The sequence below is a fragment of the Balaenoptera physalus genome (genome assembly GCF_965194825.1).
Source record: "Balaenoptera physalus genome assembly, chromosome: 15".
Lineage (NCBI taxonomy): Eukaryota > Metazoa > Chordata > Mammalia > Artiodactyla > Balaenopteridae > Balaenoptera > Balaenoptera physalus.
In genome coordinates, this window is record NC_138894.1 from 12,438,726 (window position 1) to 12,452,139 (window position 13,414).

At 51.4% G+C, this 13,414-nt stretch overlaps 1 protein-coding gene across 1 annotated transcript in view; it reads right to left on the reverse strand.

The window, feature by feature from the left end:
- Positions 1 to 13,414, reverse strand: part of NPHP1 (nephrocystin 1) — a 102,554-nt gene that overhangs the window by 18,899 nt on the left and 70,241 nt on the right. The window contains exon 20 of the mRNA XM_082426780.1: positions 9,425 to 9,625. Within this exon, the coding sequence (XP_082282906.1) occupies positions 9,425 to 9,625 (201 nt within the window). The remainder of the gene's footprint in view (positions 1 to 9,424; positions 9,626 to 13,414) is intronic.

A 13,414-nucleotide genomic window follows, 5' to 3' on the forward strand; every position in this document is an offset into this window, starting at 1 on the left:
GTGAGAATTTTCTCTCTGTGGCTTTAAGGTGAGCAGGAAATTGCCGGCCCGGGCCCCTTGGCCTCCGCGTGAGGACCCCTGTCTTATCCGGTCCACTCCAGGAACAATGGTGCGGGCCAGAGTTCCCCCCGCCAGCAGAAGCAATCATATACGAACCCCTGGTACCCACGAGGGCTCGCAAGACTGGGCTGGCCGCGCGCCAGGAAATCAGCCCCTGCCCTGGGGCGTGAGCCTGGGAGGGGCAGGATGCCGCCGGGAGGGGCTGGTGAGTCAGCGGCCAGGCCTCCTCTGCCTTCCTCCCCGCCCCCCCCCACCCCATCGGCTTCCTCCCCCAGGACCGCGCCTGCCCATTCAGACACCCACCCCCCACTGGCCCCGCTTCTCATGGACTCAACAGTCCAGATTTACGATGTAACATAAACTAAGATAATAAAAACCTTCTTATTCCTCCAAAGTCTAAAGGGCTTAAAAAAACAAACAAAAAAACTAAGCATTTTAGGGGCAAATTTGTTTCCTTTTTAAAAAAAGTTTGTGCGCCTTAGAAAAGTTAGAAAGTACAGAAAAGATGTAAAGAAGCAGGATAAACACATCCCACTCCCCACCGTGATCCCCATTTCCCAGGCCTCCCCCCTGGTCTCTCCCTCCTTGCCTCCCACTATGTTTATTAAACTTGGTTCCCTTCACATGTCCCCAGATGAGCCCTGGAATTGGGCTCGGGGGAGGGCTCCACCTTCTCCTTCCCTCAGGAACCGCAGACATCCTGTGACCCGTGGCCATGTTCCTGCCCTTCACCAGGCACCGAGGACCCACTCACTCTAGTTCCAGTTGACTCTTGCTCAGCTTGCACTTCCCCTGCTTGTCTAAGACCAGACCCTCGAGGGCAGGGACCAGACCAATTGTCACCTCCTCCAGGAAGCCTCTCCTGACTACTCCTCCCCAGTCCCTGAGCTCCTGGATGCAGGACTCTGACCTGTGATCTTTGCGTCCCCGATGTGGGGCACGGAGCCTGGCATGAAGCAGGTGCGCAGCACGTGCTATTGATCCACTCAAGAGGCAGGTGGCAGCTTGCTGGACTCTCCCCTCCTGGCAGCGCAGTCTCATCTTCCTGGGCCTGATTCCCACACAGGTGGCAGCACCTGACGCCTTCTGGGCCAGCCACTGGCGCAGCCACGGACTGGCATTTCTGCCAGGACCACATGGGGACAAACACGCATCTGTTTCATCCTCACGCATTTCCTACTCCATCACCTCCCCGGCCCTAGAAGTTCTCTAGGTCGGGAGCATCTCCCCTGGGAGAGCAGCTGGGCTTCCCTGGAAAGATTTTCCAGCCCCCTTCCTCCTCCCCGGGCACGTAGGAAGGACTGGGCAAGAACGTGCTGTCGGAGAGGACGGTGTTCAAATAAACACACACACTCCCACTCCGACCCAGCATCACGTGGGCAGAGAGAGGGGCCAGGTGTCAGGCGGTGGAAACGTAAGCAGTAAGCAGTAAGCAGTGCAGGCGCAGAGAAGCAAAGCGCAGAGAATCCCTCCAAGGGAAGGGGCTGGGGGGCGACGTCCTTGAAATAGGTCAGAGGACTCCGGAGCCCCAAACCCGTGATGTCTGGCCCCCCGTGGGTGGGGAGTCCACGGAGGCCCCACTCTGGGGCCTACCTGGTACCTTCTGGGTCCAACCTGAGGCTGGAGGTTGGGGGGAACTGTGGGACATGGGCACCGGCCTACTCTGCTACAACAGGGCTGGGCCGAGATGGGGAAGGTCTGACCAGGTGGCGACAGCTGAGGGGCAGCCTGGATGGCAGGTAGGGAAGGAAGCAGGGAAGGGCTGGGGAGAGGGGGGAGGGGTCAAGTCCAGGGAACCGGTGTGGGGCTCCTCCACCCACCCTACTCTGGCCTGCTTCTCTACTCCGCCACTTGCCCACCTGGACGACACTCTAGAAGCCTCTCCTGCCTCCCACGGGGAAAGTTCCGCAGGTGGAGAGCCCCCGGAAGGGCACTGGCAGGGGTGGAGCCTTCTTATCAGTGAGGCTTCTTATCTGGGGCTCCCTCGGCCCAGCGGGACTCAGCGTGCTGGGCCCCTCCCTGGTTCCCTCTGCCCGGGGGCCCGGTTATTTCCTTCAGGGCACCTGCCGGTTAAGAGAAGTCCTCCTGGTGGGCTGACCTTCCGGCAGCAGCCTTGGTGGCCTGTCTTGTCTGAACTGAGAGGCCACCAGCTCAAGGAAGGTTGCTTATGGTTTGCCAAACGGTCGGGGGAAGAACAGGACCAGACGTCCAGACACAGGCAGAGGGGAGTGTGCAGATGTGGGGATGTGGGCTGTTAGTTAGTTAGTTCTGAGGGTCTCAGCTCAAGCCCATCCTGCCGTGGTCTGCTCTGCCATGCGGCTGAAACCCTGCAAGCCACGTTTCCCGGTTCCCTTTGAAGCTGGATTCTTGCTAGGTTCTGGCACTGGGAGGACTTGGAGGGGACTGGAAAAGGAGACTTTTCCAGGTCCTGTCACCGTCACGCCAGCAACAGTTGGCTCCAACCCCAAGGTCCCTGTGCCCCTCCTCTGGGGCAGCCACTGCCTCACTGCAGCCCCACCGCACCCCCGCCAAGGCTGGGCTGCCTCTAGAGGCTGGAGGATGCATGGTGCTTGCTTTGTGTACTCATCACTCTCTGGTGCTTCAGCGTCTCCTCGCTGCTCCTTCAGCCTTTCAACTGCAGGAACAATTCCCTATGTCGAATGCCCTCTGTGGGCAGAACCCCCTGTGCTTTCCGTTCCCTCCTGCATTGAAATGCACCACTTATTGGTCTCCTTGGCTAGTCTCCATCTGCCCCCATTAAGCATCAAACTCCCTAAGACGGGGCCATGTCTGTCTTCTTCCTCACTGTATTCCTGTGGTAGGCACAGGGTAGGGGCTCAATACATATTTGTTGAGTGAATACATGGGATTTAAGTGGGGCCGACTTCTTTCCTTACAGCTTGGTTTTATATATTTGTTAACCTCTCAGACCTAGGAAGTCTTAGTCTGAACAAGCAAATATCTAATCCCTAATCCAAATTCTATAAGAATGCCAAGCCCTCACCCTGAGGGACCTTGTCCTGACAACTTCTCTAGCTGCAGGAACCTTTGACAAGTGAGGCTGTGCACCCCTGCTTTTTACCCTGTTTCCTATCTTGGGATGCTCTTCAATGTTCATGCATCACTCCTTTAAGACAGGGTCCAGGATTTACCATATCCCTCTTATTATTACCTTTTTATTCTTGTATCCCCCAGAGAGCAAAGCATGGGGCTAGAGCAATAGTAGAAGCTCAGTAAATATTTCTTGGTTTACAACTGGGATTTGCTCACAAGAGACCCATGCTTTCTAGTAAGAGGTCCAGACGACCACCAACAATAACATAGTATGAGCTCACATTTCTAGAACAGTTGTTACTGAAACCCCAGAGCGGTCTTAGGAGATCTTTGCTGCTGCTGCCCCATTGTTAAGGCTCAGAGTGGTTAAGTAACCTGCCCAGGGTCTCACAGCCATTAGGTGGCAGAGCCAGGCTTACCCTTCCCAACTGACTCTATTTTACTGAACCTGAACAGCACGGGGGGAGGGGGGGGGCTCCCAGGGTAAGGGCTGGGCCTGGGGCCGGGAAGCCAAAATGGGTCCAGGCAACGGGGGAGGCTGACATCCGACTCCTTTCCACACGGCCCCTCCCGTTCTTCTCAGGATGCTTGCTCTTCCCAGCCCCACACGTTAATTTTCCTTCTCTTTGCCCTGTTCTCCCTCCCTGTCGCAGCTTTCCTGGGGCCTCCTTGGGCATCACTGCGTTGGGTCTCAGTGGTGCCCTGGCCATGGAGGCTGTTGGCCCCTGGTCCTGCAGGGGCTGGGCAAGGTCAGGGGCGAGGCCGGGGACCCGGTGTGGAATGAAGGGAAGGACAGACGCCACAAAGATGAAGTAAAGCTGGGGCAAATTGAGTTTACTTTTACTGCTCCCCAGAAGTATGGAGAATTGAAAAGAGAGCAGAGGGAAACAAGAGAAAGGATTTTTCCTTTTGGAAAACTCAACTTCTAAAGAAGTGTTATAACAAAGGGGAGGTACCCGCCCTAAGCCAGGCTCAAGATGAGCCCTAATTCCCTTTCTCAGCCCCACACAGTTGACTGACGGCTCTGGGGCTCAGTAAGCTCTCAAACAGGCTTTTACATATAAACAGAGTAGAAAAAGAAACAGGCTGAAATGAAGGGGAAGCTGGGGATCTGGATAAGATATAAAGGTGAGCTTCCCCAGCGGGAAGGTTCTGGAATGAGCTCCTAGGGTGGTCAGAGTATTTCCTTCTGACCACTGTGTGGGCAAATTAAAAAGCTGAAAGCATCAAACACCGGCGTGTCCAAATTGTCTCTCCTTTTAACTGGCTGACTCTCTAGAAACCTTCTTAGCTGTTTCTTTGTAATTAGTCAAGTATCTAATTAATAAGTTAACTAGTGAAAAGGCTGAAAGTTAAAAGACTTCCTTGGACTCTTATTTATAAAGCTGTCCCTCAGTTGTAGTCACCAGGGCCAGCTGTGTGTCCATCTTTCATCCTGTAAACAAGCTGATGAGCCAACTCACAGCAGGCAGGTAATAGTCACGTGATCCCTGCCCCAGGCCGGCCACCCACACGCTGTTTGCTCTGAAGAGCCAGGCAGTGGGGCTGTGAGCCACCTGGTCCGCAGCCCGCGGGGCGCTGGTTCCAGCAGGCTCCCACACTCACTGAGGAAAGGAGGGAATAAACAATGCCTGTTCACTGAATGAAGGAGAAAGGAAATAAACGACATCTGTTCTCACCTTAAAACGCACTGATTCAAAGTCTCCTCACGCTTGGCGCTTACGTTTTGAAATTAATATTGTTTTCAGATGAGAAATCTGAATTCAAGTGTAAACCAAACAAAATACAAACTTTAATGTTAAAATCTCCAAAGTCTTGTCCGTCGCCGGTGGGAATGTAAAATGGCCCAGCCACTCTGGAAAACAGTTTGTCTGTTTCTTAATAAAAATGAAGCAGACACTTTATTATACAACCCAGCAATCACACTCACTCTGGCATTTCCCCAGAGAAGTGAAAATTACATCCACCCAATAACCTATATGAGAAAAGAATCTAAAAAAGAATGAATAAATTATATGTATAACTGAATCACTTTGCTGTACACCTGAAACTAACACAACATTGTAAATCAACTATATTCCAGTAAAATTAAAATATTAAAAAAAAGAGAAAATTACATCCACCCAAAAGCCTGTATGTGAATGCTTATAGCAGCTTTATTTAGAATAGCTAAAAACTGCAAACAACAAAAATGCTTCTCACTGGGTCAATGGTTAAACAAACTATAGTAAATCCACACTGTGGAATACTACGCAGAAATGAAAAGGGAGCCACTACTGATATACACAGGACTGGGATGGACCTTGAGGGCATTTTGCCGAGTGGAAGAAGCTAATCTCTAAAGACCACGTACTGTACGATTCCATTTATTTCTACAACTTTCTTGAAATAAGAAAATTATAGGGATGGGGGGCTTCCCTGGTGGCGCAGTGGTTAAGAATCCGCCTGCCAGTGCAGGGGACACAGGTTCGAGCCCTGGCCCGGGAAGATCCCACATGCTGCAGAGCAACCAAGCCCGTGTGCCAGAACTACTGAGCCTGCACTCTAGAGCTTGTGTACCACAACTACTGAGCCCGCATGCCATAACTATTGAAGCTGGCGCGCCTAGAGCCCATGCTCTGCAACAAGAGAAGCCACCGCAATAAGAAGCCCGCGCACCACAACGAAGAGTAGCCCCCGCTCACCGCAACCAGAGAAAGCCCGCGCACAGCAACAAAGACCCAATGCAGCCAAAAATAAAAATAAAAAATAAATAAATTTATAGAAAAAAAATTATAGGGATGGAATTAATAGTCTCCAGGGGTGAGAGAGAGAGTGAAAGAAGACAAGATGGGGTGACTATAAAACAGAAGCAGGAAGGAGATCTTCATGGTGATGGAACGGTTCTGTGTCTTGGTGGTAGGGGTTACGTAAATCTACACGTGTGAGAAAATGGCATGGAAGTAGAGACACAGCTTACGAAGGTCGGCTCCCTGGTGTCATGTTGTAAGAGAGAGTTACTACAAAAGGTGTGGCTACAGGGAGAGGCTGGGGGAAGGGTGTGGGAGGCCTCTCTGCACTATCTTTGCAACTGCCTATCAATCATAACTATGACAAAGGTTTGAAAATGGGCATTTTAGTGTTAAAAACTCTAAAATAAAGCCACTTAGGCAAAGAGCGTTAACAGCAGGCTGTGGGGAGCAGAGCTGGTAGGGAACACGCAGATCCCCTGGTGTCTGGGCCATCCTAGTCTGTCATCATCATTGATACAAAAGAGCTGGAGGCTGTTGGCAGCGGGGGCTGGCGTGAGGCCTCAGGGGAGCCCTTGTTGAATTCTGCTCTCCCTGTGCTTTTGGGCCCTCGTTTTATAAGAGGGCCCTCGCTGTCTTAGGAAACAGTGGCTGGAGGAAGGTGTGCCTGCAGTCACCCCCGATGTGCACCCTGGCCGCCCCCATCATGGACCACATGTGAATCCAGGTTATAGATTTTGCTTTCTCTGCCCTTTTGCTGGCCTGAGCTCCCAATTTGAGAATACACTCTCTGGACTCATGGCCTTAGGAAAGCATACGCCTGTCCCTGATGCCTTAGGCCCCCCAGACTGAGAATCTGGGACCCCCCAAGGCCTGGGGCTCTGTGGTCAGCCCCGTGGGTGGCAGCAGGCAGCATATCCAGGCGGCCGGGGACAGAGGGGCTTCTGCTAGGCTGATCCTGCACTCTTCTCTCCAGCCCAGCACATCTCCTGCTCATGGGGATCATGATTCCCTGGCGGTTCAGTGGTTAAGACTCCACGCTTCCACTTAAGGGGGCACAGGTTCAATCCCTGGTTGGGGAACTAAGATCCCGCAGGCCGCACGACGCGGTTTAAAAAAAAAAAAAGAATTAACCACCAACTGGACATTCTCCCATCCTCTCCTGTTTACCTTCCCATCCGCACCCCAGATATGATGCACACTTGGTCCTATATTCCATGCTAGGAACGCTCATTTAAGGAGAAAGCAGGTGCAGAAGAGCATGTACCGAATAAACCCATGAAATATATACTCATATGTGTATAAATACGAATATATGCATATACATGGATTATAATTCTTTCTGTATTTTCTAAGTGTTCAGCAATGAACAAGGATTACTTATGAATTAAAACGAAAGTTGTAATGAGGAAACATCAGACAAGGCCAAATGGAAGGACTTTGTACAAAATAACTGATAAGTATTTTCAAAAGTCTCAAGACAAAGATGGAGGGAATCGGCCCAGATTAAAGCAGATGAAGGAGTTACGGCCACCAAATGACATGCAGAATTCTGAACTGGATCCTGGACCAGGAAAAGGACGTTTGTGGGGAATTCAGCACAATCTGAACAAGGTTCATTAGAACAGTGGATAGCGTAGTATCAATGTTAATTCCCTGATTTTGGCAGTTGTACTATGTAAGATGTGGCCCTTAAGGGAAGATGAGTAGAGAGTATATGGGAACACTGATCTACTGTTACTAGCGTTGCTATAAATCTAAAATGATATCAAAAGAAAAAGAAATGAACGATATGGAACCAGTGACATCATCCCACCCCCTGAGATACTCAAGGCCCCGGAGCCCAGCATAATCAAGCACTTTTCTTCCCCGCCGGGAATTCCGCTGCAGGAGCCCAGCGTCCTGGGGCTGCAGGCACCAGATGGCCCTTCTCGCGACTGCTGGGTACTTTCCTGACTCCTGAAGCCCCATCCCTCCAGGCTCCTGCCTGCCAGCCTCTCCTGGGGTCCAGGCCTTTCCCTCTCCTGCCCTCCAGCCTGGAAATCCAGCCTGTCCTTTGAGGTCCAACTGCAAAGTTGCCTCCTCAGTGACAGGCCCGGACCCCTCTCCGAGGTGACAAGGTCGGATGGCCTCTCCTTGCTGGTGTCACAGCGCAGGACCTTCGCCCCCTCAAGCACCGTCTGACTGTAGCAAGGAAGTGCTCGCTGGCCTCCGTCCAGCAGACAGGGAACCTGGGAGGGCATGGGTCCTGTCGCCAGTGGCTGGTGTGACTGACACGGAGCATGTGCTCCATAAAAAGGGGAGGAGTTGACCCCACCCTGGCCATTCTTGTGGCTGTTCCGAGGCGAGGGGCGCACCTGGTCCAGAGAACTCACAGGAGCGCTGAGATGCCATCAGTCTGGCGGGACGCCCTGACTTGTATCCCCCTAGGGGCCAGGCCTGGCAGAAACCTGCTTCTTGGGTGGGGTTTCAGCTGGAGCCACCCAAACGCGGGGCCCACCCTGCCTGGCTTCCCTTTCTTTCTTTCTTTTTCTTTTTTTAAAGGCAGTGCCACACGGCATGCAGGATCTTAGTTCCCCGACCAGGGATCGAACCCGAGCCCCCTGCAGTGGAAGCACAGAGTCCTAACCACTGGACCCCCAGGGAATTCCCAGGCTTAGCTTTCTTGTTGCCATCAATGGGCTCCCTTTAGCCAGTTTGCCAAAAGATCACTCAATCAGGCCAGCCTTCCAGGCAGATGACAGGGTGAGAGGATCGTCAGTTCCAACTGGAAGTTGGAACCACTTTCTGTCTTTTCCTCCCTGCCCAGGGGCGGCACTGCCAAACTCAGAGTTGGTAAGAAAATATCACCCACAAATCAGAAATCTCAGAAGGTGTTCGAAAACCAAAAGAAACTTCTCTGCCCTAAATTGTTCACCAGACTTGTGATCCGCGTCGGTGAAAAGGACACGGTGACAGCTGGCTCAGAGTGGACTCGAGTTCTGTTGAACACTCTGGACCCAGCAGGGATTGGGGCCCCGTTTCAGCTGCAGGGACCCGGAGAGGAAGGCAGTGACAGGTCGTTGAGAGCACCCGGGGCGCCTCACACGACTGTTTTATGGCAGATGTTATCATAAGCAACTTCCCACACAACTCCAAGTTCAACGTTTGACGCTGACGTGACGACTAATACTGGAAGAGCTGCTCTCAGAAGGAAAGACAGAGTGCCCCCGTTGTGAACTTTAGAAAAGCACAAACAACAAGCAGTTGGAGAAAAGAAACCACATCATAAAAGTCCGTTCCCAACATCTTCCTGAGGACCCAGGATACTTTAGCAGTTGGCCCACACCTCCGATCACCAGGTCGCCTGCCCAGTGACCCCGGTGGGTTTCATTTTGGGAGGAGGTGACCCCCCCATACTGCAGAAGCCCAGAGGCGCTCAGGGAAGGGCTAGGGGACACCCAGCCTGGAGCCCCGTGGGGGAGACTGGAGGCCGCGGCAGCTCCGGCCTTGGAGCCCCTTCCCCCGGGAGCTGCTCCCAGCTCCAGGCCGGCATCTCCCAGCCCCCGCTTTAGGCAGGTGGCCCCCACGGCCGCACTCACCAGCTCAGGCAAGAAGAAGGCGTAGGGGATGGTGAGGAACAGCGCGACCACCGAGGGCACTTCGGGCTGGGCGTAGATGGTGGGAGGCGGGTCGCGGGAGGCCATGCTCTCACCCACTGCCTGGCGCCCTGGCTCCACAGCCCGTGCCCGCAGCCCTTCAAATATCACCTCCTGCTCGACACACCCATCAGAGGACGTTGCCTGGAAGGAAAAAAAAAAAAAAAAAAAAAAAAACCGTTCCAGCTCAGCAGGTCCTTCCACTGGCTCCAGCCAAGAGAATCCTCGGTGAAATGCGGTTTGTGCATCAGACAGACAGGTTTTCGCCCGGGCTGGGGCAGAGTCGCTAAGGAAGGAGAGCCGGAGCCTCTTCCTAGACTTTTCCTCCTAAGGAAGTTTTGAATCCCAGGCGTGCTACTCCAGGGGAGGCCAGCTATAGCCACCACCCCAACCGGGGGCCCAGAATGCAGGCTGAGCCGCTTGAATGACAAGGACCGTTTATTGAGGAGCTACTAGGCGCCAAGAAATCTGCAGTCAACTCTGGTGCTCCCCACAGACCGGCACGTGGCTGGTTTGCCCCTTTTCCAAGTGAGGAGACCAAGAATCTGCCAGGTCAAGTCAAGGTCACAGCATGCCCTGCTCCGGCCTTCTCCATCCTTGGGGGCCTCAAGCCAGAGGGAGAGGAGCAGCCCTCGCTTCCAGCTCCTGCCCCATCCTGGGGACGTGGCGCTTCCTTCTCTCTCTGCACCCTTGTGTCACCGTCCTCCTCTCCTATTTTTCTCTCCCAGCGGAGGAGGCCTCCCTCTCTGGGAAGAATCCGCCCCAGTGGGCACCCGAGCTCTCCTCCCCTCCCTGCCCCAGCGCCCCAGCCGGTGCTTCCAGGAGCCAGGCTTGGGGCCAAGCGGTTCCTTCCTGCCTTCCGCCTGCCTGCTGGCCGAGCTGCAGGGCTGTGACCCAGCGACCAAGTGGCTCCTTTCCCTCTAAAGAAAGGGCCTGGAGATGTGGGCCCTTTGCCTGTCAATCTGAGAATCTGCCACCTTGCAGGAAGGCCCGGTGCCCCAAAGTCTGCTGGGGATGCTCGGGGTTTGGAGGTCCATTCTCCCTGCCCTCCGTGGCCTCAGCCCTGGAGTGGAGGGGATGTGGGAGGACTGCCCTGTGTGCTGGGGTCAGGAGATGTCCACCACAAGAGGTCAGTTCCTGAACAACCAGGGCCGGCCCTCCCGGGCCCAGGTCTTGCCTGGTTGGGAGACAGCTGGGTGAGAGCCAGGGGACAGGAGAGTTTGGACAAATGAGCCCAAAGCAAAGTCACTGCAAAGAGAGGCAAAGGGCACATGGAGTAAACGTCAAGCCAGCCCGGTCGTGCCCTCCTTCAGGCCTGTGGGGATCTAGCGGGGAAGTGAGGCCCTGATCCCACCTGCCTTCCAGACCCACCTCATTTGCAGGATGAACCCAGCACAGCAGGCGCTGCCCCAGGAATCCCACCTCTTGCCCCCTCTCCGGACTGCTGTAAATCAGCCGTGGCCACTCTCTTGGTCTGTAGGATACCTTGGACTCAGCCACCGACAACATGGCACAGAGTCTATGGGAACAGCTCAGGGAAAACAAGAAGGAAAATAACCTTTCTCAGGCTTATTTCTCATCTATGAAGTAGAGTTAATACCAGAACCTGGACAGGGCCTGAGCCACTTCTACCTTCTGAGACAATTCATATGTTTAGGAGGGAAGATGCGACAAAACAAGGCTGTAAAAAATTTGGCATATTTTAAACATTTTACATTCAGCCAAGTCATGTTTTATTATATGTGATGAAGTATAGCACGCTCTACTGAGGCTCTTCCTAAGAAAGCTGTGGGATTCATAATGCACCACAGGCAATGGGATGCCGGGACGGACAGAAGTTTAGAGCTGTGAGAACATCTTCGCCTTCCAGTCTAGTTGATGCCTCGCTGGGGCTGTAGGTGTGAATGCGCTGTGAGACAAGGTCAGAGCCTGGTGTGAGGCTGCGGGTCACATTTTCTCCTTTGTGTGTTGGGGCGAGTTAAATGAGATATAGTCTATTTGAAAACTTCCAGGACAGTTCTGGCTAATGGCAGACGCTTTATAAGTAGTTGTTCATCTAATTCTCATCCTGAAATCACTTCTCTTTGCTTCTCCTTTCCATAGTAAGACCAGCACCTCCTCTGTTAATATTTCCATCCTGATTTTTTTTTTTTAATTTTATTTATTTTTGGCTGCGTTGGGTCTTCATTGCTGTGCGCGGGCTTTCTCTAGTTGCGGCCAGCGGGGGATACTCTTCGTTGCGGTGTGCGGGCTTCTCACTGCGGTGGCTTCTCTTGTTGCAGAGCACGGGCTCTAGGTGTGTGGGCTTCAGTAGTTGCAGCACTCGGACTCAGTAGCTGTGGCTCGCAGGCTCCAGAGCGCAGGCTCAGTAGTTGTGGCGCAAGGGCTTAGCTGCTCCGCGGCATGTGGGATCTCCCCAGACCAGGGATCGAACCTGTGCCCCTGCATTCGCAGTTGGATTCTTGACCACCGTGCCACCAGGAAAGTCCCTCCATTCTGATTTTTAAAAATCATTTCAAAATTGTTTTTATTGATGTATAATATGCTTACAGAAAAAATGCACAAAACATACAGACCATGAAACCACCACCCAGAGCAAGAAATAGAATGTTGTCAGACTCCACCCAATCATTTTGCCCTCCCTTCTCCCCAGATGTCTGCTCCCATGATGTCTAACCCTATCACTCAGTTCTGCTTGTTTTTGAATGAATTTCTGTGCGTCTGGCTTCTTTCGCCTAACATTATGCCTGGGAAATTCATCCACGTTGTTGTGTGCTGCTGTAGTTCACTCACTGCTGCACAGTATTCCATTGTATAAATATTCTACACTTTATCCACTCTATTGTTTATGAACAGTTGGGTTATTTCAGTTTGGGGTCTTAATTAGTAACACTGCTATGAAAATTCTAGAACATATCTTTTAGGGCATCTAGGTATGCATTTCTACTGGGAATATCTCAGGAATGGAATTGTGCGTCATGTGGTGTGCATTTTTAGATAATGTCAAGCTATTTTTCAAAGTGGTTAAACCATTTATACTCCCACCAACAATGTATGCAAATACTGTTGCTTATAATTGATGTTTGCATGTTTATTATAATACACTTGGTGTTTGCGTGATATATATGTTCCTACTCTTTTACTTCTAACTTACCTATATCACTATATTTATAATGGTTTGTGTGTGTGGTTATGACAGAGTTGGGCCTTTGTTTTTAATCCATTCTGCAATTTGCTGCTTTTTTTTTTTTTTGGCCGTGCCACACAGCTTGTGGGATCTTAGTTCCCAGACCAGGGATTGAACCCACGGCCATGGCAGTGAAAGTGCTGTGTCCTGACCACTGGACCTCTAGGGAACTCCCAACAATTTGCTGCCTTTAATTGTATTTTTAGACTATTTACATTTAATGTAATTATTGATATATTTGGATTTTGGTCTACCATTTCAGTTTTTGTTTTTTATTTGTTTGCTCTGTGTTTCATTTCTTTGTTTCATCTTTTGGGCCTTCTTTTGGATTTTAAAAACATTTTTGGGATTCCATCTTAATTCATCTATTGAGTTTTTTACCATGTCTCTTTGTATTATTTGTTTAGAAGTTGCTCTAGGATTTACAGTATACATACTTAACTTTCCAGTCGACTCAAGAGTATTTTGCCACTTCGGATGGAGTGAAGAACGTATAGGTCCCTTTACCCTTTTCTTTTTAGTTGTAGTTGTCATTCATGTTATAAATGGATACGTTGAGAACCCCATCAGACAATGTTATGTTTTTTGCTTTCAACCATCATACATATTTTAAAGAGCTTAAGAGAAAAAATTAATCTGTTTACCCAGATATTTACCATTTCTGTTGCTGTTCCTTCATTCTTGATGTTCCAAGCTTTCCTTTGGTATCATTTCCCTTCTGCCTGAAGAACTTCATTTAGCATTTC